The sequence below is a fragment of the Hippocampus bargibanti genome, linkage group LG14 (genome assembly GCF_051943395.1).
Source record: "Hippocampus bargibanti isolate YZ-2025 linkage group LG14, ASM5194339v1, whole genome shotgun sequence".
Lineage (NCBI taxonomy): Eukaryota > Metazoa > Chordata > Actinopteri > Syngnathiformes > Syngnathidae > Hippocampus > Hippocampus bargibanti.
The window spans coordinates 7,324,701-7,348,793 of record NC_142747.1 but is presented as its reverse complement, the minus strand read 5'-3'; the positions used below and the strand labels follow the sequence as shown (position 1 = coordinate 7,348,793).

The 24,093-nt window shown below is 42.0% G+C and overlaps 2 protein-coding genes and 1 long non-coding RNA gene across 11 annotated transcripts; 1 reads left to right on the top strand and 2 right to left on the bottom strand.

Annotated features, from left to right (window-relative positions):
• Nucleotides 1-281: 281 nt before the first annotated feature.
• tsku (tsukushi small leucine rich proteoglycan homolog (Xenopus laevis)) lies at nt 282-7,929 on the bottom strand. 2 transcript variants are annotated; one of them, XM_089014069.1, is made up of 3 exons: nt 7,672-7,929; nt 2,345-2,659; nt 282-2,007 (listed from the first exon to the last, which is right to left on the bottom strand). In XM_089014069.1, the coding sequence occupies exons 2-3, from the start codon at nt 2,651-2,653 to the stop codon at nt 1,264-1,266; spliced, it is 1,053 nt and encodes a 350-aa protein (XP_088870195.1). In that variant the 5' UTR covers nt 2,654-2,659; nt 7,672-7,929; the 3' UTR covers nt 282-1,263. The 2 variants fall into 2 exon arrangements, with proteins under 2 accessions (XP_088870195.1, XP_088870193.1); XM_089014067.1 differs by having other exon boundaries at nt 7,689-7,928.
• A 5,611-nt stretch (nt 7,930-13,540) lies between these two features.
• gucy2f (guanylate cyclase 2F, retinal) lies at nt 13,541-23,868 on the top strand. 6 transcript variants are annotated; one of them, XR_016117089.1, is made up of 19 exons: nt 13,541-13,671; nt 13,751-14,533; nt 14,706-15,004; nt 15,154-15,508; nt 15,677-15,761; nt 15,857-15,953; nt 17,251-17,376; nt 17,503-17,583; nt 18,134-18,310; nt 18,525-18,906; nt 20,442-20,590; nt 20,672-20,835; nt 20,913-21,105; nt 21,434-21,608; nt 21,848-21,946; nt 22,016-22,110; nt 22,212-22,297; nt 22,743-23,141; nt 23,375-23,868. XR_016117089.1 is itself a non-coding variant. In XM_089013058.1 (19 exons), exons 2-19 carry the CDS (start codon nt 13,807-13,809, stop codon nt 22,846-22,848), a joined length of 3,318 nt encoding a protein of 1,105 aa, XP_088869184.1. In that variant the 5' UTR covers nt 13,541-13,671; nt 13,751-13,806; the 3' UTR covers nt 22,849-23,868. The 6 variants fall into 6 exon arrangements, 5 of the variants coding, with proteins under 5 accessions (XP_088869184.1, XP_088869182.1, XP_088869181.1 ...); XM_089013058.1 differs by having other exon boundaries at nt 14,706-14,799; nt 14,878-15,004; nt 22,743-23,868; XM_089013056.1 differs by having other exon boundaries at nt 18,525-18,681; nt 18,757-18,906; nt 22,743-23,868.
• Nucleotides 15,383-18,200, bottom strand: LOC148888136 (uncharacterized). 3 transcript variants are annotated; one of them, XR_016117092.1, is made up of 4 exons: nt 18,111-18,200; nt 15,926-16,786; nt 15,663-15,750; nt 15,383-15,497 (listed from the first exon to the last, which is right to left on the bottom strand). It is a non-coding gene; the product is annotated as an uncharacterized LOC148888136 (long non-coding RNA). The 3 variants fall into 3 exon arrangements; XR_016117091.1 differs by lacking the exon at nt 18,111-18,200 and having other exon boundaries at nt 15,926-15,994; nt 16,651-17,228; XR_016117090.1 differs by lacking the exon at nt 18,111-18,200 and having other exon boundaries at nt 15,926-17,228.
• Nucleotides 23,869-24,093: the final 225 nt, after the last annotated feature.

Below are 24,093 nucleotides of genomic sequence, written 5' to 3'. Positions count from 1 at the left end.
CCATCATTTCTGATTATCCATTTCTACTCAACATTGAATTTGGTTTCACATGGGATTTATGCTGAAGATGAGTTGCTGAACATGTCCCTCTATTTGAAAGAGAGACACATCCAGTCTGTTCCAAAGTCATCATTGCGCACACACGCATTTTATTCAAAATGACAATTATAGACTGGAAGGTGACACAGTCTTTCCTCCCGGGTGTTTTTTGCGAATGCTCCAGAATGAATCTACTGACACACCCAACATCACAGCGAGACAGAACACGAGCAGGCAACACGGAAGAAAAATCTCAACTTATTCAAGATTTGCATACATTTGCAAAAATACATCCAGCATCGCGATATCCATTTCCATAGTCGACTGCATGTTATCAGATTGCATTTAACACCTAAGAAATGAGCATTGTAAAGCCAGAACCTCATTATGTTTTGCAGACATTCAAATGCAGCCTTGAGTCCACAGGGAAATGTTAATTTGTCAGACTTCCGGGGACAGCAAAAAAGTGAACTGCTGGTGAACATGGCTTTGGTGCGTGTCCCTCTCATGCCTGTCGCTACGTCGTCGCCACATTTAAGGGTGTGTGACTGACTTCATCAACAGAGAACGCATATGCCTTACATTCACATTGTGATCTCTTTTATTTTTATTTTTTAATTTGGAAGTTCCAACTCAAGTCAATTGGTTCACAAACAAACCGCGTCAGACTTTGTACACATTATTTTCTCTGTCAACTTCAAGAGCTCACGCTACTACTCGCAGAGATTAGCCTTTGGTGAAGTTGTTGGCTATCTTAACTCAGCATGGTTATTAAAAAAAAGACAGAAAAACACTGTCCTTGCTCTGAAAACTAAGTATGAGTGAGGTGTGGAACCACATTTTTCATTGTTTGAAATTCAGTGAAGTCAATGGATTTGAACTCCCTCGTGCGAAGAAGTCCGATGCATTAACTTAGTGGTCACGTGGTCAGTGGTGGTAAAAGCTACATAACATTGCGTTAATCGATCAGTATTTCGATGAGCAGCATTGAGCCTGCTTTATTTAGGATGAAAATAAGCGCAAAAAAATATTTGTATGCGGATAAAGAATTTGAATATGACATCATATTTTGTATCCTTATTTACTGTTTTATGTCCATTCATTGATTCTTCATTTTTATCAATGAAGGCAAAACAACAACAAAAAAATTATTAAAGCTTGGGGAAGTGTGATTGAAGGCACCGTGCCAGTATAAAGTCCAAGGAATGGTCAAGATTGGCATGATTACAACGCAAGGCTGTCCCGATTGCAGTTGAGCACCTCGTGCTGTTTGGTCTGTCCCAGTTGTCTGTGAAACACTCCTTGTTTCTGGCTCCTCAAGCAGCGGATGTTCTGTCCTAGAGCAATGCTCTTGATCGCTGGTAAGTGTGAGAGCATGTTCTGTGGTAAGGATGTCACTCCAGAGCCGGATAAATTCAGCTCCTGCAGCGAGGCCAGTCCGGTAAAAACGGATTGACTTAGCGTCTTCAACTTGGGATTGTTGGACAGATCCAACACCTGAAGACTCCGGAGGGCCTTAAAGCTATGCGACTCGATTCCCCGAAGCTGATGAAGGCCGCTCAGGGACAAGAAAACCAGATCTTTCAGGTGAATAAAGTCTCCCTCTTCAATGAGAACGATGGGGTTGCTATCCAGACTGAGGTATCTGAGTATCTCCAGTCCCTCCAGACTCGGTACGCTGGAAAGACGGTTTGCCGTTAGATTCAAGCTTTGAATGTGTATCAGTTTCCCGCGCGGCGTTGCGGAAACAGACACGAGCTTGTTGTGCGACAGATCCACGCTGACGGGTTTGCTGTTAACTTTCACCACAAACACGTCCATGTTGAAGTCGCGGAGGTTGTTGTGACTGAGATCCGCTTCGGCCAGAGGGAGGCCAAAAAAGCAGCCCGGTGAAAGGCCCTCCAAGTCATTGTGGCTGAGGTCCAGGGTCTCCAGGTAACGCAGCTTGGAGAAAGCATTGGGGCTTACCTGGAAAACAACGCATGGGTAACAGAATTGCCAGAAAAAAAATATTTAAAAAATACTTTCAAAAAACATTGAAGAAAAAAAAATATTCAAATAGACTGAATGGGATACAAATTTCCATAGGATTGGTCTACTAGTGGGTGATTTTAAAAAACATGAAAGATTTGCATGAAGGTTCGATGAGAAAATTCTGAACAATGGATTGGATAATCCACACACTATCCAATCCACCTTTTATAATTATTATTTTAAAAAAATGAATATGTATTGAGGAGGTGTCTCTTAAAAACAGAGGTCAGCCAAGGTCACATATCTCTTGTGTTTGTTTCGATTGACTCACCATCGTAATATGGTTGCTGCTAAGGTCCAAGCTAACAAGGGTGGTGTAACCCGGCCCGGCCAGCATGTCGTCGGTGAGGTTGCCCATGGCGTTGGAGGACAAGTCCAGGAAGGCCGTGTCCAGCGGTATGGGCACGGGCATGACGGCCCCGGGGCCCAACCCCCGACAGTCTACAGTGGTCAGGCTGAAGCTGTCAAACAGGCCGAAGCTTTCCACTTCGCAGTGGCAGCCGGGGTGGCAGTTCTTGAGCGAGGTGCACCGGACCCCCGCCAGTAACAACAGCAGGTCGAGCCACAGGAAGAGCGCCATTATGTTCTGCAAACACAGTGCGTTACTTACAACGATGTCCAAATGTCTGACGGTAGCGCTTACAAGGTCAAATTTAACCAAAGGGAATACTCCTCGATAAATTAGCATGTTAATATTTTTTATTGACTACTTTTTTTTACACATATACACACACACAGACACACACACTTACACAAAATGACGTCTTCGCAATCCTCAGAAAAACTGCACTGAAATACTGATTAACTCATTCACTGCCATTCCCGAATGTATTCGGGAATTGAAAAGCATGACGTGGAGCGCCATTCCTGAATTTATTCAGGTTTTGGTTTTTCTTGCTTGCCGATAAAGCGCAGGTCAGACCTCTGGCAATATTTTCCCTTCTAAGAGGGGGCAACATTTGCCTTTTGTACAGCCACCCCCATTTCAAGCTCAGATAACTCCTGACCCATATAACTTAGATGAATGAACTCTTTTTTTCTGATGAAAGAAGAGAGTCTAAGGTTTCTTACTCTGCATTGAATGCTAATGTAATCCTAAAAACTCAATATTCTGTGGGTACTAGAGTGAACGTGACCACAACCCTGACACTGGAGTGGACACATTTTTGCAAATCTGGCTGTGAATGACTTAAATTCAAGTTAAATCAAAATGTTATGTGGAAAATAAAATCACAAAATAATATATTATTGAAGTTAATGTGCATGCATTCAACTTTTTCCTGTCGCTTTTCGGCAATTCTCTCACAGAAGGAACCCCCAATGAAACATTTGGCTGATTGTTTCAAACTCAAAAGTTCCACAAAAAAACTATGGAATGTTGTACTTTACTTCTGGTATATTTGATGAAAAGAATATACAGTAAAGTCTCGTTATATCGATATCGGATATATCGATAGTCCCGGTTATATCGATACTATTTCTATGCACGCACGGAGAAAATTACATGCAAACAGGGTCGGATATATCGATAGTCCTGGTTATATCGATATTTTTTCGGACTCCCTTGAATATCGATATAACGAGACTTTACTGTATGTTAACACCAAATTGCTCACACCCCAGCAGGAGAATCCAAAAAGTAACGCTCCCGTGTGGGACATATTCATTTTTTTGTCGCACTCCTTTAGCTACCAAAAATTAATAAATGAATAAAACATGTTACCTGTCCTACATACCCAAAAATCACCTCTCATGTTTGCAAACCGTCGTGCCAAATAGTACAAAACGCTTATCAAATCACATTTACCAAGCCTCCCTGTTCCAGCTCAATTGTTACCAAGCACATTATGTTCTCGAGGACCGCTTACAACCAATAGTGTTTTTTTTTTTAATGATAAAGAAGATGCCCCCGTAGCGTTAGTATGCGGTGTTCCCAGTTGCCCTATGCGCATGACTCCACAGGGAGGAACGGACAGACGGTGACAGCCATCACACCTTAAAGGACAACCAACGTCTCCGGACAAGTTGTGTCCATAATTTGTAAAATGGCTTCCAATGACTTCTACTGAGCGTATTTTACAAAGATTCCACCGCATATAGCTATATTTTACGTTTTAAGACCCGCGCTGAATATTCATGAAGTCTTGTTTTTGAGTTGGTGACGAATCCGTACGTGACGTCACTAAAGGACCGCCCTTTACCGTAAAAAAGACGCATTGTAGCGGTCCTTCCATCACGTTAATGTATTTTGCTGTACCTGTTTGGTCTGAGGACCTCGTGTTGCACCCAAAAGCCGCCAGAAGGCCAGAAGAGGGCGCCCAAGCGCCATATAAGGAATTTATCAGCCTGTGGAAACGGAGGTGGCCACAGGAGGTCGCCATTTTGTGCCTCTTTTTTTGGGTGAGAGATTTTCCCCCAATGTTGCCTCAAAATGGCACAAATAAATTATTTAATCGATTGCAAACATGTATGCTTTCCTCTTCAGAACTATTTGAATCATATTCATCACTGGATGTGGAACAAGAAAGCATATTCTCTGAATCTGAAGCCATTGTTTTGATTCACTAGCAATGCAAGACGTCTTGGCGTGACGTCACGAACTGGGGGCGGGACTTTCTGAAAATGCCCAATTCGCAGCTCAATTTTTTACAGATTTTGGACACTTTAAGTCATTTTTATTGGTGTTTTGCATTTGACTAAAAATATCAGCCTGCGTGTTTTGAGTATTTTAGATGCTATAAAACGTTTTTCTGGTGTCAGTTAAAAAACAAAAAAGTGACGTTGGTTGTCCTTTAAGTGTTATTCAAATAAAAAGTAAAAGAAAAAGGGGAAATGAAGTCTCGCCTTTGGGCCGTCCCACCATGACACAGCACACCAAAGAGATAAAACTCACTTTTCTTCTTTGAGAAACAATGGCCACATTTGGCAATGCAACAAAATGCTGAGCTTTTTTTTTAAAGGCAATGGATTGCCAAATAACAAACGAGGCCCTTGAATGAAATGTTGTTTGATCACTTGGCAGGAAAAGTGATAAATCATATACTGTACTTGGATAATTAAACAGGTATTCAGGTTATTAACCGGCCTGATATAAGAGGTTGACATTATATGGAGCGCTGCCCGGTCGCCGTGGCTCAAAGTCCACGATTCGAGCCTCGATAATGTTTTTCTTTTGACCCGTGAACTCCAAACATGACTGTCTGTGGGTGGGAAACGGGTCCATTCTTGTCACAATGATTATCTGGTCGATCCCGTCTGAAAGCTTGACATCGTTACACATGGCAACCAAGGGCACTGCCGTACGCTGACAAAACACTGAGCTCGTTGAGGCTTGCGTTGATGAACGTTTGTGAACCTTGGTTGATGCGGTAATCAAACCGTTGTCAGTGCCAAGCCGATAAATAATATCTCTCTAGTCGTCCAGGTTTTTACTACACGAAATGCGGGTAGCCAAAGAAATTATGTAAGGTGAGTCAATGTTCATGCGGCGATATTCATTTACTACCAAAGTCAACGGACCTTTGTTCGGTGCGATCCGCTTGCATTTATATCACAACACTGTGATCTCCAGGCTGAAAACGGCTCATTTCAGGCTTGATCCTGTTGAGCCTCATTCATGCGTGACTCAAAATGGACCTCCGAGGCTTTAAATGAAATGGGTGGATATTAAGCGTTTTTTTAATAAACAATTAAGCAGCAAACAAGTAGACGAAAAGATGACAGGTTCGGTGAAGACATCTGACAATTAGACCGGAATCAAATTTAAACGTTCACAAGCCATTGTTCCCACAGTGAACAATAGAAATAGCCTTGACTAAATAACATTTAACATTTGTAACTACAGTAAAGTCTCGTTATATCGATATTCAAGGGAGTCCGAAAAAATATCGATATAACCGGGACTATCGATATATCCGACCCCGTTTGCATGTAATTTTCTCCGTGCGTGCATAGAAATAGTATCGATATAACCGGGACTATCGATATATCCGATATCGATATAACGAGACTTTACTGTATTATACAGACCCCATAGGAGGTTAACCAGTCTTTCTGGTAATGTGATAATGACACCAACAATGAAGTGACAGGACAAAAAGAGTAATTGAAAAAGAAAAGCAAGTTAGTCTCGCTTGGCGGTAACCAACCATTTTCAAACTGAGCACTATGACCTGGGTATCATAATGTCGTGCAACAAGTAGGTTTTAAACATACATTACATTTGCGATATACCAACATTGCACTGAATGACTGCAATTAACAGTACTTTTCTGTCTCATGCAAAGCAATTGTCTAACATTCTTCAGCTTTCAAAAAAGGCAGGAAAGCTTTTCTTCACTGATCATTACCAACTCTGATACTGATCATAAAAAATGACTTACCTGTCAGACTTTATCATACTGAGCCGCAATGTTTACCGATGCATGAGGTCAGTGATTTGTTGCAAATCAATGGTAAAAAAAGTCAAAAAATAAACACAAAAATTGTCTCTTTTTACATCACACTGCGGTACTGACCAAGATAAAGGGGTAAAATTTAAAAACTAATACGCATTTTGTCAATCACCCACAAAGCTGTAATTTTCTACTCTGAGAACAAGTGCATAACTGGAAATTTACTGGGCAAACATCTAGCCAATAGATAAATAGATAGCTATCTATTAATCTATCTATCCATCCATCCATCCAGCCCTCCATCCACCCACCCACCTACCTACCTACCTACCTATCTATTAATTAGCTATTAGCTAGCTTCCTATATATTTGAGTTATTCCGGGTTGAGTGAACGCTGGTGCGTGTGGCTGCCGCTGCCCACCCACAGAAAAAAAACTGATCCTGTGACTGTAAAGTGACCTTGAGAGTTTAGAAAGGCGCTTATAAATGAAATGTATTATTATTATTATTATTATTATTATAAACACCTAAGGACAATTTTCCTGTTTTTATCCTATCTGGGGGAGTACAGGGAAGGTCCAGATGTCCATACAATAGTAAGAAAAGCCACACATAAAAGTTGGAGTCAAGATTGAAACTCTGAATCTCAGAACAGTGAGGCTAATGTCCTTAACCACTTGGTCACCATGCTGCAAGTTTGTCACCATTGACAAACATTAATATTTTTGGAAAGTAAAAGAACAATTTGCACAAGTTGATACTTTTCGGATTCATAGTACGGGGTGTCGCAATGTGATGTGTTTATTTACATTGTTGAGCTTCCTTTACCCCCCCCCCCCCCCCACCCACCCTACATGTTTTAAAAAGTGCATATCAACCAATTACATTATAACACGTCCCCTTAAAATAGTCTGGCACTTTAGTTTGATTGGAATTGTCACGGCGAAGCTTGACTATTGAAGGTGCTAAATTCTTCAGAAACAGCGTTGATTGTGTTTCGGGAGGCATTGTTGAGTCCGTAGAGTGGTCGCGTAGCGCGGATAGTTTATTCAACAAAGTGGCCAATTGAAACCTTAGATGGTCATTAAACTCTGAAGTTTTTTTTTAAACCGAACTCCTGAAATGGTAACATTTAGCGTCTTCTAGGAAAGAAAAAAAAGTTTAAGAAAGTCGTGGCAACTACTTCATAGTTTTGAAACTTACGCTCGCTTTTTACTCGCCTTTCATCCAAAGTGTTGTAGGTGCGCCGCCACAGTGTCCGTGCTCTTCTGACCGTTTTTCTCACTTCATTTTACCGCTCCCATTTTCCAGAACCCCGCTGAGCAGGGTTCCTCGGTGTCCGGGCGGAGTGTGTCTCGACTCGGTTACTAGCTCTTTAGGTTCCTCCCTCTTTTGCCGCAGTTGGCTCAGTTCTACTCGAACGGTCAGCGGGAGTTAGCAGAAAACGGTGACACTCGTTTCCTCCCATCCCACTTTTCAGTCCTGCTGGCGAGGCTGTTCTAACAGCGCCACCTCCAGGAAAGCACAGATTGCAAGATTCCGTTTTGATCTTTCAAAATAAAAGCACAAGACCCATTTTGACCGTGCCAAAGAATCAGTTCAGAATAATTGTCCCATTTTTTTATTGCCAGCCCGTTTGTTGCGAGAGATCCTCGTGTGTCCAATTGCCCTTAAAAATCAAGACCTATCTACCGATCAATCTACAGTATCTTATGCATTTATACATTTAGTTTTGGAGCATCTCCATATACATGTACAGTGTATGGAGATGCATGGGAGACAAGGGTTAGAATCCCGCTTGGGAATGAGAAAAATGAGCACAAGACACCATCCAGTGTGGGTCCTTGGGCAAGACCCTTCACACTAATGCCTACCTCACACAATGAGAGACAATAAATTGAATGACATGCCGGCTCAGACGTCGCCCAGCCAAACAAGGTCTGCCTCAGGTGCTGGGAAACCAGAGCACCTTGATAAAAAATGGGCTACTGGAACAAAGCGGAGATGGACGAGATGCGATAACATGGCTCTGCTGGAATGCTACTACTCAAGCAACCCTAGTCAGAGGGGTTCCATGCGGAGAATGGGGGCTGAATGGCTACTTTGAATCCCACAGTCACGGTTGACCACGAAACAACTAGTAGTTCAGTGTTCCAATATCCACAAACGGCAATTGCTATCACAACTTGAGATTGATGAGGTACAACACAAATTCCGAGGTGAAGGGCCCCATGCTACCACATCAGAGGAAGAGGTTCAACCAGAGATTGGGAGGCAAGCCTCAATGAATGATGAGATTGGGAAGCCAGCCCCAATGAATGAAATGCTGAGCGAAGCAGCAACGGACCTGAGACATAAGATCATGGCAAGAATGAATGCTGGGCAACTAAGAAACCGATTACAATGGCTATGTGAAGTACCACATGAAAGTCTCATGGAAACTGTGAATGCAGCACTGATAGCGATCCCGACCGGAACGATCATGGAAACCAATGAGCTGATACACGCTTCAGCAACAGTGATCCTAGAGATGCTTGGCTACAAAAGCAACTGTGAGAGCCACGAGATTCGTTACCCACCATGGAAAAGACGGTTGGTGGCTAAGATCAAGGCGGCTCGGAAAGATGTGAGTCAATTGACGGAGACCCAGAGAGGTGTGAATAAAAGGCCAATACCCAAGAGGTACATGCAGATAACCATACCTGAAGCACTCAAAACTGCCAAACAAAGGCTCCAGACCTTGTCCAGTCGCCTAAAGAGGTACACGAAAGAGAATGAGGCCAGAAGAATAAACAGGCTGTTCGCAACACAACCTGCGAAAGTGCACACTCAGTGGCAGGGTTCTAACAGCAGAGCAGACCCTCCAAAGTTGGAAACTGAAAGATACTGGAAAGGCATATGGGCGAAGGAGGTCGCACATAACAGCAGTGCACAATGGCTGGTGACTCAGAGAGGAGCACAGCAACCTCCCTGAACAGAACCCAGTTACCATCACAGTGGCAGACATACTAGAAAGAGTCTAAGGTATGAAAAACTGGACGGCACCAGGCTATGGTCCTTCCTACATATATATATATATATATATATATATATATATATATATATATATATATATATATATATATATATATATATATATATATATATATATATATATATATATATATATATATAGTCAGCTGGAACCATTCAGGGTGACTTTGACACAGTCACGGTTTGCAGGGTGGTGATGGCGGGTGCGGATCCCAAAAAGCAGGCAGGAGGGAGCATGAGGTTGTTTGACAAATTGTATTAAAATAAAGGTCAGCAGGAACAAAATGTAATACATCAAAATCAACTGAACAGAAAAAATACAAAGTATCAAAAGAAAATCAAGTGTAAAAGTCCGCCAAGGTTAAACAAACACATGCACTGCATACACAATGCATACAAAGCATGCAACAAACAATGAACCGACACCGGATGGTCGTGCCGGGTGTCCTTTTAAGTGTCAGTGATTAAAACAACCAACACCTGCGAGGCTGCAGGCAGGGCTGACGTCGCTACCCGTTGGTCGCCAATCTGATCGGGACGACCAGCACCTGTGCAGGTGCAGGCGGGGTCGACAGCGCCCCCCGTTGGTCGCCAACCAGATCATGACAGACACTGCCATTGTCGACAGTAAAAGACACGAGGCGTCGTTTTCATCACGTCATATTTTAAACACGGATATTGTAATTCTGACCTGAAAGTGGCAAGATATGTTGCCACGATGTATCGAAGCTCCAGAAAAATGAGATTAATAATGATTAGTAGTGGAAGTAGCTTGGCCAAGGTGCACGAACACTATGCCCGCTGGCACCAGCTCGCCACGGCCACAAGGACCGCATTAGTCCTGAGACTGACCGTTATGTAAGTTCTCTTCATCCTACATCCGATTGAATACACACACTCCAAAGTCTAGATTTGATCAATTGTTCAAATTAATAGGTTTTTGTTGTTATTGTGGTAGTTTTATAAGACCTGCTAGTTATGTACACGGGCACTAACACACCACAAACCAACTGGCTTTGGAAATGTGCACAAACTGTTCATATCTTTTATTTCCCCAGACGTTTGGTTATCCTCACCAAAAATTCCAAAAAATTTTGAAATGTGAACTCATGGTACATTTGAGAATTTGCTTTTGTTACATTAGGCTTCTGTCACATACCGTAATATACGGTGTATAAGGCACACAGAAGTATAATGTACACCCCCAATGAACAGTATATTTGTCCATATATAAGGCACACCGGAGTATAAGGTGCACTTACAATGAATAAAAAAAAGTTTTCCAAATATAATATATAAATAGATACAAGTTTTCAAAATATAAGGCACACCACATTATAAGGTGCTACATTAGAGGCTGGGGTTACCCACGACTTGTTCTACGAGCGGGAAATGGAGTCGGTGGGTGCTGACAGTAGTTGCGAGACCTAGCTGTTCTGGCTCAATATTACTTCACTGACAAGGCACACCGGATAATATGGTAATTAGATAGATGAATTGGGTGTTGCTGTTTTGTGGCTGTGAACGTTTTCCTTGCTTGCTTGGACTGTCTCATCTACAAAGTTTGTAATGTATATGAGGCATCATGTTTTGATACCATATCATAATTTAATGTAATTCGAGCAGATTTGTTATTTCAGAATTGCGTATTGAACAAGCAGTCCTTATTGGAACTGTTAACGATAGATGAAGAACAACTTATAATTTGCAATTTGCAGTGTCAACAGTTGCTCACCAATGTATCACGTCAGTGTTTTCCTGCAAATCGGCTGACTACAATAAAATGTATTAAAAAAATAAAATAAAAGAGTCTCTTCTTATTGGGGCGTCCCTGATTATCCGAGAGGTCCACAAGAGGTAGTTTTCAGTTTAATACAGTAAATGATGGTGACCCCCGCTGGAGACCAACAACATATTCACATAGAAAATTAGAGCAGAATTTTGTGAAAGTTATTAATAATACTACATTTCATCTATAAGCGCCTTTAAAAACTCTCAAGGACACTTTGCAGGTTATTTATTTTATTCTATTTGTGAACACATTTTAAGGACCTTTTTATATATGCGTCAAATTTGTCCCAGCATAAACTGTGGCACATTTGCTTCTCGGTGAGTGGCAACGATGCTGAGTCATCATTTTTGTCTTCTTTTGTTGCATGCATGCATGCAGTGGTATCGAGGTGTTACATTTAAGAGGCTCATGGGCTTATTCGGGATATGGGTCAACATAGGTGGAATCATTTCACTACTGTGAGCAATATTTCTTTGCAAATGAACTGGAATGTCTCTTTAATATTTATTTCCTCATCCCTTTGAATTTCTATGTAATGTAATCATCCGTTTCGACTGTGTGGTTTTAGAACGAGAGAGAAAAACATCAAACAGGTTTGTGGATTTTGAAACCATCCAAAAATGATCTTTCTTGTTTTATGGTTAAGACACAGTTTCTGACTGCAGCCACTCGTAACGTGTCACCATGGTGGATGTTGTGGCAACCGTCTTGTGCTCATTTGCTAGGCACCCACCTCATCAATCAAGGTGGAGTCTTTTTCAAAACCATCCGAAAGGACTGACGCAATCAAAATCAGTGCTCAACCCCAGGGGGCCGCGACACATGTAGGGAAGAGTCCTTGGTTATCTTTAATTACCACCCACTCCACTTCAGGCTCCAATTCATTTCGTCTGCCGGAGCTGCTGTTGCATGAGAGCAATTAAAGCTCAGTTCAAGTGACTTGTACAAAATGCATAGCTGTCCCTCACCGCAATAAGCAGGCGAGATGTTTTAAGAGATGAGCTTCGTTTTATTTGCTGTTTGGTACCGTTTAGACCGCAGGTGTCTAACCCAAGGCCCGAGAAGCAAGATCCGGCCCACCACATCATTTTATACTGCCCTCGAAAGCAGCTCAAACATGTCAACTTCCATAATCCTTTTTGAAAATGTCTCCCAAATGTTTACATTCTCGTATGAAATATAACCTAAGCATTTTCTTGTTCCCAAACACCCTATGATAGTATCTTATACAATAGTGGAATCAATGATTATCCTTGACTTCTTTTTATGGGTCCATCGTAACGGCCTTCCAAGTAAAATTGCAACTAAATTTAGGTTGACAGTGAATCATTTGAAAGTAATTTAGGATCTACTATACTTAATATATGTATGTATGTATGTATGTATGTATGTATGTATGTATGTATGTATGTATGTATGTATGTATGTATGTATGTATGTATGTATGTATGTATGTATGTATGTATGTATGTAAGATGACAAGCAAGCATGGATGTGGATTGATTTCTCTCTTTTGATTTCCGTTCTGGAAAAGACGCTCGCATCTAAAGCCAATAAATCAATACAGTATAACAAGTTATTTTTTTAACTCTCACATATGGAGCTCACATACTCCCCCTACCATGTTCTCAAAGTATATACAGTATATAAAACAAAATTAAGCACTGCAAAATATCCAAAGTACAAGCAACATATTTAACAGGAATTTACTCAGACAATTCTCAATAAAAACAACCAGAAAAATAAAAACAGTTTGGATGTGAAATGAAGTACACAGTTTTTATGTCATCAGAGTAGTTGAGAGTGTCAAACAGTAAGAAAAAAAAGAAGTTGATGGCTCTCCAGCTGTACCGTAGCGAGGCTTTTAGACGAGACTAAGGCCTCCTGTCAATCCTCTTACAATGTTCCTCAGTGAAAATGGATTAGCGAGTAACACCTATGTTTTGGCCCACGGTCACTTTGGCGGATTGGATTGGATGAGAATGTGGCTGTCGCCCTCCTCATCATACAATGACAAATACATTTCTGTGAAGATTTTAACGAGTCACTTTTTTTTCCAACGGGGACTTTTTTCCCACTTTGGTTGTTTTTTTAAAGCTTTCTTTCAACATGGGTGTCGAGGAGCACAGTTCTTTGTTGTCATCCACTTCCGCCTCTTGAACGGCGGGTTGTTAAAGCGGGTGGCTGCTTGGCGTAAGTAGCTCTCCAGGGTGCTGAACTTGTCTCCAAACGGCTCCCCAACTGTCACTTGGCAGCCTGGCAGTCCAAGCGCGATGACTCGCCTCCCCGGTCGCTCGCCGAAAGCAGGGAAGGATGCGAGGATGGTGAGGTGACACCTGGACTGCAGAGATGGCCCGATGACTTAATAGGAAAGCAAGGTGAGTCATTTTATTTACTATTTGTCTGAAATGCCTTATAAATGTCCACATTCTGCAAAAATGTGTGCTTTATTTCCAGATGGTGATCCCGTAGGGAACCGAAGACATTACTACCTCAAATTCACAGCTGGTAAAATGCAACATTTTCCCCCTCCATGGGAGTCCAGTAATCCATTTGTGCCTATGGTTAAAAGCCGGCATTCTTCACCAACACCGTCTTTTTTTAACTTTCTCCTATTTGTCATCATTGGATTGTTGACGTTCCCTTGCCACGTCCGGACTTTGGTTTTCAAAGTGGGTGTCCTGGGGCCTTGGAACTGCGACACGGTTTTCTACAGGACGCACCCGGCTGCCGCCGCGAGGCTCGCCGTCACCAGGATAAACAAAGACCTCCGTTTGAATTTGGACCTAGAGATAGATTTTGTCATCCTACCGGAACCTTGTGAGACTTCCAAAGCGCTGACTCAATTCATACATTATGAGAAAATGGCGGCTGCATTTGTGGGGCCTACTAATCCGGGATACTGTACTGCGGCATCACTGCTGGCAAAGAACTGGGACAAATCCATTTTCTCCCACGGCTGTGTCAATTTTGAGCTGGACCGAATTACGGGCTACCCGACTTTTTCCAGGACTGTGCCGTTTCCTTCTAAGGTGCTTTTCACAGTGTTGAAGCACTTCCGGTGGGCTCACTTGGTGGTGGTCTCCTCCAACGAAGATATTTGGATTGACACAGCGGAGAGAGTGGCCGCTGCCATGAGGAAAAAGGGCCTGTCCGTCGCCTTGGTTACATCTGTGGGCATCAACGAGATCCAAGTTGAGAGTACGCTAAGGAAGATACAAGAAGCAGGGGAGATAAGAGGTGGTTAAGGCTTCTATTCAAGCCATTTGATGGATTAATATGACGCATTTAGAAGTTTTTATGTTCCACGTTTCCACTGAAAAAATGCTATGTGAATCTTTTTCTGTGTGGTTGAGAGGACCAGCTTGATGCTATGATATGATTTCACGCAAAATTTCACATGTTGTTCCAGTGATCGTCATGTGTATGCACTCTGTGCTGCTCGGAGGGGAGCAGCAGGCCACTTTCCTGGTCAAGGCACAACAAATGGGTCTGACTTCGGGCAAGTACGTTTTTGTGCCCTACGACGCCCTGCACTACAGTTTGCCCTACGACACCCCCTTCTCTCCCCTGCAAAACGACAGCAGGCTGAGTGAGGCGTATGACGCCGTACTCACAATCACCATAGTCTCAGATCCCGTATCCTTCAACGCGGCGTACGCGGCAGCAAAAGAGAGCGGGGAAGTGAAGCTAAGCGCGACCGCCGCGCAGGTAGATATGATATGTCACTGCCATAGATAGATGACAAAAGATCTAGCCTATTATTTGGAGTAAATAAACATCTCTCATGGCGAATGTACCATACCACATGACATGGTCGAGATTAGAATATTGCAAACAGTGTCCACTTTCTGTTGCAGGTTAATCCACTATTCGGCACAATCTATAACGGCATTTATCTACTGGCCAAATCCATCCATAAAATCCGGAGGGCCGGCATGCATCTGTCAGGCTCCAACCTGGCCCAGTTCACCAAGAATATATCCTTCAGTGGCTTCAACCAGAAGGTTCAAGTCGACAACGGTGGTGAAATCAAAACCAGCTACATCATCCTGGATACCAACCACGCTGGCAGCCAGCTGTACCCGACCTACATCGTGGACCTCACATCCGGGAAGCTTCGCTTTGCCGGGAGGTCCATTCATTTCCCAGGAGGATCTCCTCCACCATCGGATTCCAGTTGCTGGTTTGTTGAGACTGCTCTCTGCAAAGGAGGTCAGTCCTCCTTAAATTGTCCAATATATTTTTTATTTGGATAAACATTGGCAAAAATGACAAATGTTATCGAGCTCATGCACGCAATGCACTAAAGCCACACTGTATTGCTGGGGTAGGGATCTGCAGTGCGTTTTATCTGTCAATCACTCACCTGTTGTGATGCAGGCGTGGAGGTCACTCATATCATAGTGGTATTTGCGGTCATCGTGGCTCTGGCTGTAACCGGGCTTGTCATCAGTCTATACATCAGGTACAGATTAATACTTTCCAATATTCAGGTGAATCGAATTTGATTGACATGTTGCCCTGATGACTTGCTCATCTTTTGCGGGTCGGACTAAACAGAAGGAGACTCCAGCAAATTCAGCTGGTCAAAGGCCCAAATCGGATCCTGCTGACCTTAGAGGATCTTACCTTCATCAACCCCCAGATTAGCAAACGGGTGAGTGGTCGTGTTGCATCCTACGCTCTGATTTTGGTGCTCTGTGAGGATGTGAGTGACACTTCAGGTTCAACAAAATGGTTGACTGCTTGAAACATACTCAAAAGGTACCATGAAAGGCGTTTGAATGTTGCAAATAAATTGCACAAATAAGTTGCACAACCACAACGCTACACCCATGACGTTAATGCAGTGGTGGACCGCCAGGGCCTGCAAGGCCTTCTCTGCTGGCCTAAAAATATTTGAATCACAGACTGACATTAACTCATTCACTGCCAGACATGCAAAAATATGTCTACTCAACTGCCAAGGTTTTCGTCATTTTCACTAAAATTCGAGGACCCACAGAATATTGAGTTTTAGGACTACATAAACATTGAATACAGCGAAACCTTACACTCTCTTTTTTCAACAGAAAGAAAATCATTTCTATCTTATTTGGGTCTGAAATAATATGACGTCCAAGTGGGGGCAGCTGTACAAAAGGCAAATTCTGCCCCCTCGTGGAAGAGAAAAAGCATTTCAAGAGGTCTAACCAGCGCTTTATCGGCACCCCCCAAAACACGAACACATTCGGGAATAGCGCTCCACGTCATATTTTCAATTCTCGAATAAATTCGGGAATGGCAGTGAATAAGTTAATTATATTTTGTCTCTGAATTTATAATAAATATTTCCAAATTGGCTTTCAGCTTACTTTCATTGCTTTTCCCCTGTTGTGCAGCTTCCATATGTGTGTTTTCGTATTTAACCATTCCACCAATCACATTTCAGCCATTATTTGTGACCAGGGTCAGAAATTGACCTGGACTTCACAATCATTTCTGCGGGTCCTGCAGGATAAAATAAATGTCAATAAAACTGTTGCTTTAACCAATCGCATTCTGAGTTGGCGACACAAAGACATTCTCGCAGGCCTTATTTCATGGCTAACGCTACCCTCTAGTGGACTTGTAGAAAATCACATCACACTTTATATATGAGTCGCAGTAGCTGCAGTAAAGGTTGTATAGTCATAGAATATTTATTAAGAGTTGGATTGATTCAGACGTAGCACTACTGAAAGTACGTGAAATGCATAGCTCGTCACTGCCCGAATGAACAAAAAATTATTTTGATCACATTTTGATATCATGAGTCAATTTTGTGTATAATAAATTGTGCTCTTTCACTAACTAAAATTCCAGTCCCTTCTTTTCTATTAATTCCCAATTTATTACTGAAATGAATAACTTAATTCTCCATTTACTATTTTGTTTTGGGTTGGATGACATTTACTATTTGATTTCATGCACAGAAGATCACATTAGAGGACATGAGTGAGTCCAAAGGTGGCCCTGAAGAGAAATCAGTAGACTACTCAAACTCGGTGAACAGTATGCACACAGTGACACACGAGTTCACCAACGTTGCTGTGTTTGAGGTAAACCACTCTAAGAAAGCCATCATTAAGAAAAGCCATGAAGTTACAAGAAGCTTAACCCCCCCAAAAAATTTTAAATACAATTTCAATATTCACAGTACATTTAACATGTGATATCTCTTCCAGGGTGACTGGGTGTGGCTAAAGAAATTTGACGATGGCCAGTTCAAGGAGGTGAACCAGAGCAGCACAAAGATGTTGACCAAAGTCAGTGCTATGAAGTCTTAACATTAACAATATTAATAATAATAATAATAATAATAATAATAATAATAATAATAATTATTATTATTATTATTATTATTATTATTATTATTATTATTATTATTATTATTATTATTATTATTATTACGTATTATTATTATTATTATTATTATTGTTGTTGTTATTATTGTTATTATTATTGTTATTATTATTATTATTATTATTATTAGTAGTAGTAGTAGTAGTAGTAGTAGTAATAGTAGTAGTAGTAGTAGTAGTAGTTGTTGGGAGGCTGGAATGGATTAGGGGTCTTTCCATTCATTTCAATGATTTGAGATACAAAGTTTTTAATTTCAAATGTGATCACAAAATGGATGAAAGTCAGGTCTCAGTGCCCTACTGTATTGATTGACCTCACTAAATGGACCTCGCTCGAGGGGGAAATTTTGGGTGGGATTCTTCCGTTGTGCACATTTCATGAGACTCGGGTTTTTCATTTTTGCAAAAAAATAAAAAAGAGGTCATCAAACCTGCTGTCAATTGCGCTTTTCAGATGAAAGACTTGAGAAATGAGAATGTGAATCCCTTCCTGGGCTTCTTCACGGAGAGCTCCATGTTTGCAGTGGTGATCGAGCACTGCTCCAGAGGCAGTCTTCAAGACCTTCTTCGGAACGAAGACGTCAAATTAGACTGGATGTTCAAGTCCTCTTTAGTGCTTGACCTCATCAAGGTTGTAATTTGTGTCCCACAATACAATGTACAACATTTTGCCGTTCTGTCTAGCTAGAGACAGAATATATTTTTTCACAACTACTGTCATGAAGTACATGCAGGATTGAAACAAATACTGACACTAGACAAATGAAAGAAATATGCACACTTTGAAATGATACGCATCTACAATGTTTCTGTTACCCGTTAAAGAAGACGTGTTATGCTTCCAGGGAATGAAATACCTCCACCATCGGGATTTCCCGCATGGGCGATTAAAATCTCGTAACTGCGTGGTGGACGGGCGCTTTGTGCTCAAGATCACAGACTACGGCTTTAACGAGCTTCTAGAATCTCAAAAAGCTCCCGGAGAGAAACCTCCGCCTGAAGGTAACATGTCTTCCTCCAAGCGCACAACACACCAAGCTTGCTATCGTGCACCTCCTTTCCCTCTGCTCCATTCAGATCTTTTTTGGACGGCTCCAGAATTCTTGAGGGATCTGCCGAGCTCCCGTAAAGGCACCTACAAGGGCGACGTGTACAGTTTTTCCATTATTCTCCAAGAGGTGGTCGTTCGAGGACCACCGTACTGCATGCTGGGCCTGCCACCCGAAGGTGTGTAAAGAGAAAGACGTTTTTTTTTTCATTGCTTTGGTTACTACAGAAGAGAATATTATATTCATATGGATATAAATCAAAAAGTTACAACTTTTTTTCTAGCTGTTAAGTTTAGCTTTTACTCTTTGTCTCCAGCCGCTTATTCCTCATTAGGGTCGCGGGGGTTGCTGGAGCCTATCTCAGCTGTCTTCGGGCACGAGGCGGGGGACACCCTGAATTTATATATATATATATATATATATATATATATATATATATATATATATATATATATATATATATATATATATATATATATATATATATATATATATATAAACATGCATGCAGGCAGATTGACCTAGGTGTGAGTGTGAGAGTGACTGTTGTATGTCTTTGTGTGCCCTGCGATTGGCTGGCAATCAATTCAGGGTGTCCCCCGCCTCGTGCCCGAAGACAGCTGAGATAGGCTCCAGCAACCCTCGCGACCCTGATGATGAGATGAGATATATATGGTATTTGCAAAACTGGTGGAGCATCACAAAAAAATAAGAAGTCCAAGATGGCGCCCGAGTAGGCAGCCGTCAGCAAGTGCTCTCATGAACCTTGCTTTTTTGATGTTTTTGTCTTGTTTTGTGATTTCTTTTGTCACTTTGTGTTGTTGGGCGTCGTGTGGAATGGATACGGATTGTTTTTCAGCATTTTTGACCATGACATTCATCAAGGAAAGGAGGAGACTGTATATATATATATATATATATATATATATATATATATATATATATATATATATATATATATATATATATATATATATATATATCTTCTTCTTTTCCTTTCGGCTTTTCACTTCAGTGGGTTGCCACAGCGAATCAATGTCCTCCATCTATCCCGGTCTTCTCTCACAATATATATATATATATATATATATATATATATATATATATATATATATATATATATATATATTATATATATATTCAAGGGAAGTCTCGTTATATCGATATTCAAGGGAGTCCGAAAAAATATAGATATAACCGGGACTATCGATATATCCGACCCTGTTTGCATGTAATTTTCTCCGTGCGTGCATAGAAATAGTATCGATATAACCAGGACTATCGATATATCCGATATCGATATAACGAGACTTTACTGTATATATATATAAATGCAGGCATGGTGTATTTGACAATTGTATTAAATAAAAGGTCGGCAGGAACAAAAGCTCAAACAACAAAGTCATCAGAACACAAAGGTCCAAGGTAGCAAAGAAACCATGAGTAAAAAAACTGAATGGTTGTGCCGGGAGGCCTTTTAACTGCCATTGATTAAAACGATCAACACTTGTGCAGCTGCAGGCGGGGCCCTACTGTGCCACCCACTGGTCACAAACTGAAACATGACAATATGTGTTTTTTGTTGTTGTTGTTGTTGTTGTTTTAATTTATTGTAGCCTAGCTACATTATTTGTGGGTAAGTTTATTTATGGAAAAGTTTCTTTGGATGATGAATTCGAACAGGCCATTTGATACTTACATTTCTGTTCCCAGAGATTATTCGAAAGGTGAAGAAGCCTCCTCCAATGTGTCGGCCCACTGTCGTTCCCGACCAGGCTCCTTTGGAATGTATCCAGTTGATGAAGCAGTGCTGGAGTGAACTTCCAGAACGAAGACCCAACTTTGATGAAATTTTTGACAGGGTTAGTTTGGGATGGAATTTGCGTTATCATTCTCTCTAGTTTTACATTTTCCCATGATTATTTTTCCTCTTTGTCTTGTAGTTCAAGATCATCAACAAGGGTAGGAAGACCAACATCATTGACTCCATGTTGCGGATGCTGGAGCAGTACAGTTCCAATCTGGAGGAACTCATCCGAGAGCGAACGGAGGAGCTGGAGGTTGAGAAGCACAGGACAGAGAAACTGCTCTCTGAGATGCTGCCACTGTCAGTTAACACAAACACCCTAGTGCACAAATCAGCTTATCCAAAAAGTCGGCTGATCATCCTCTTGCCTCCATCAGATCGGTGGCAGAGGCGCTGAAAACCGGCGCCACGGTAGAGCCGGAGTACTTTGACCAGGTGACTATCTACTTCAGCGATATCGTGGGCTTCACCACGATCTCGTCGCTCAGTGACCCCATTGAGGTGGTCGACCTTCTCAATGACCTTTACACCCTGTTTGATGCGGTGCTCAGCAACCATGACGTCTACAAGGTGAGACGGGCACGAACTAACGATACACTGATGAAAAGTTTTCTTCAGCCGTCATCTGTACTTCGTTGAAAGTGTCGGACGTTTCGCTTCTTATCCAAGAAACTTCATCAGCTAGTTTGCTGACGAAGTTTCTTGGATAAGAAGCGAAACGTACGACACCTTCAAAGAAGTACAGATGACGGCTGAAGAAACCTTTTCATCGATGGACCACTCCTGTACGATTGAGAGCTTACACAGACGTAACGATACACTGCGATTACGTGGTGAATTATTTTCTAGCGTGTTTACTGCAACAGTGGTTCCACCGTGTGTCACCGTCCGGATCCAGGTGGAAACCATTGGTGATGCTTACATGGTGGCATCGGGCCTGCCGAAAAAAAACGGCAACAAGCACGGCGCCGAAATCGCCAACATGTCTCTGAACATCCTCAGCTCAGTGGGAACCTTCAGGATGCGCCACATGCCCGAGGTTCCCGTCAGGATAAGGATCGGGATCCATTCAGGTAGTATGTCCGTGTAGATTGTGGATTGGCTGGAATGACCCAAATATTCCCATTGTCCCGAGTATCTGTCAATTCGACATTTGTCAAACTACAGCACCACATCAACAAATATTTTTTTCAATATTCTTGTATGCTCAATGCTGTGTGTGAGTAATTTTGATACTATGCAAAAAAATCCACTCAAAGTCTGAAAGGTCAAATTCAGCCTCACCATACCAAGCGCTTCTGTGCCTTCCCAGGGCCTTGCGTCGCCGGAGTGGTGGGCCTGACCATGCCACGCTACTGCCTGTTCGGAGACACTGTCAACACCGCCTCGAGAATGGAATCCACTGGCCTGCGTGAGTTTCCAGTGCGTTAATGTTCATATACTCTGCCTTATCATTGCACTCTCCATCGTCTTCTCTCAGCTTACAGGATCCACGTAAACTTGAGCACGGTGAACATCCTGCGCTCTCTTGGGGAAGGTTATAAAATAGAAGTTAGGGGCAAGACAGAGCTGAAGGTAAACTGGATTAGAAATATGATCAGCTACGATCCGCATTTGAAATCATTCATAGAAACGAAAAGACGCACCGTGGGTAAAATCCTGCTCTGTATTACCAGGGGAAAGGCATTGAAGAGACGTACTGGCTCGTAGGGAAGTCTGACTTTGCAAAACCTTTGCCAAAGCCGCCAGAGATCAAACCGGGGTAAGATACCTTTTGCCATCATTCACCTTTGTGCGGAGTTGCTTTGATGCATATCCATCCTTAAACCCGCTTGTGCAAACTTGCCCAAACTGTGATCAGCGAAGACAATCACGGCCTGAGCCCCGAAGACATAGCAATGTACAAGAAAAAGAAGGCAGAGAAAAAAGCTTGACATGCAGGTAGAGACCAGCTGATGTTGTGCCCGGTGGGAAAACGTCGGCATGCTGCGATGTGAACACCGTTGTTTTCTGAGTCTTGCTTCGCACTATTGATTTGATCAGCTTTGATTAACCAGCGGATTGTGAAAATCCCTCTTTGTGTGTTTTAGTCTCTGCTGTATTTAGCGCTGGTTGGCTTGCTATCATGGTGTTTGTGCGCTCACTCTATTTCAATGCTTGCAGTGATGTCTGCTTTACATGAAATCCAACTTCTGTCTTTTGTCAAGGGTCAACTGGCAAGCGATGGTGACCGATGAAATAAAGACACTTTTCCGCAAGGCCAATAGGCCGGTGGCGAAGCAAAAAAAGAGTCCAAAAGAAGGGGGAATGTAAAAAAAATGAAACCATAGACAGATTCCTTCTGCGGGTGAAAGTCAGGGTGGAGGACGTGAAAGCGGCACCCGGCCTCCCTCTCCGTGGCTTAACACGGACTCCTTTAAGAGGATTCTCCATCCACCTGCTAATCTGCCCAGAGCCAACACAGCAGAACATGATGGCCGCTAATGTAATGAGGCCCCACCTGTGACCTGCCTGCGCTAACAGCCCACAGACCGATCTTCAGTCAAAGATGCACAAACTCATTCACGTGCCATGTTTACTGGACACTGACTCCACGTTGAATCAAGGCAAGGCTTCCCCATGCAAAGGGGGGGAGGTAGACGTAACCATATTCCTTTGATATTGCACGTTGATTTCAATCACAGTTATAAACGCTTATTGTGTTTATTTATTATAATTTTGGATATGTCTACTGTAATAGTGACAATTGTCAAGATCACTAAAAATGCTCTGTGCATTTAGATCTCTTGAAGTTCATGTTATGCGATAGTAAATATTCATCCATCTATTTTATTTTTAGCTGCTTTATCATCACAAGTGTCGCGGGGAGGGGGCTGATCTGGAGCCTATCCCGGCCGTCTTTGGGCAGTAGGCGGGGGACACCCTGAACCGGTTGGCAGACAATCGCAAGACACAGAAAAAAAACAAACATCCGCGCTCAAACTCACACCTCGAGACGATTTGGAGTGTTCAATTCACCTGACATGCATAATTTTGGAATGTGGGAGGAGACCGGAGTACCTGGAGTCAACCCACGCAGGCCCGGAGAGAACATACAAACTCCATAAGGGAAAGCCAAATTCTCTAATAATTCAGCAATAATGATGCCGTTTCCTTGACGACTTGGGGCAAGGTCTTCTCTCCCCCATGTCTCTATTTTTGCACAGTTTCCTCCCGTTATTAACGCATGTCATGGTTAAAGGAAAAAAAAAAAAATCATCATTCATCCCTGCTATTTGTTACGGTTATCATTTTGCTTGGCTTAATATTAAACATTCAACATCTGATTTTAAATTAACGGTTTTCTCATTCAAATGATATACTTTCTATAAGCATGACTTGATGACTCCGTGTGTGTTAAAATATGACAATATACATATTTTCCAACAATATATTTTCCTTATTGTTGTTGATGCTATAAATTGATTTTTTTTCTTGGACCAGCATACAGAACCTGGTGAATGAGTAACTAGCAAACCGTGAGGACCCTGCACTCCTGTTTCAACCCAGACACTCCTT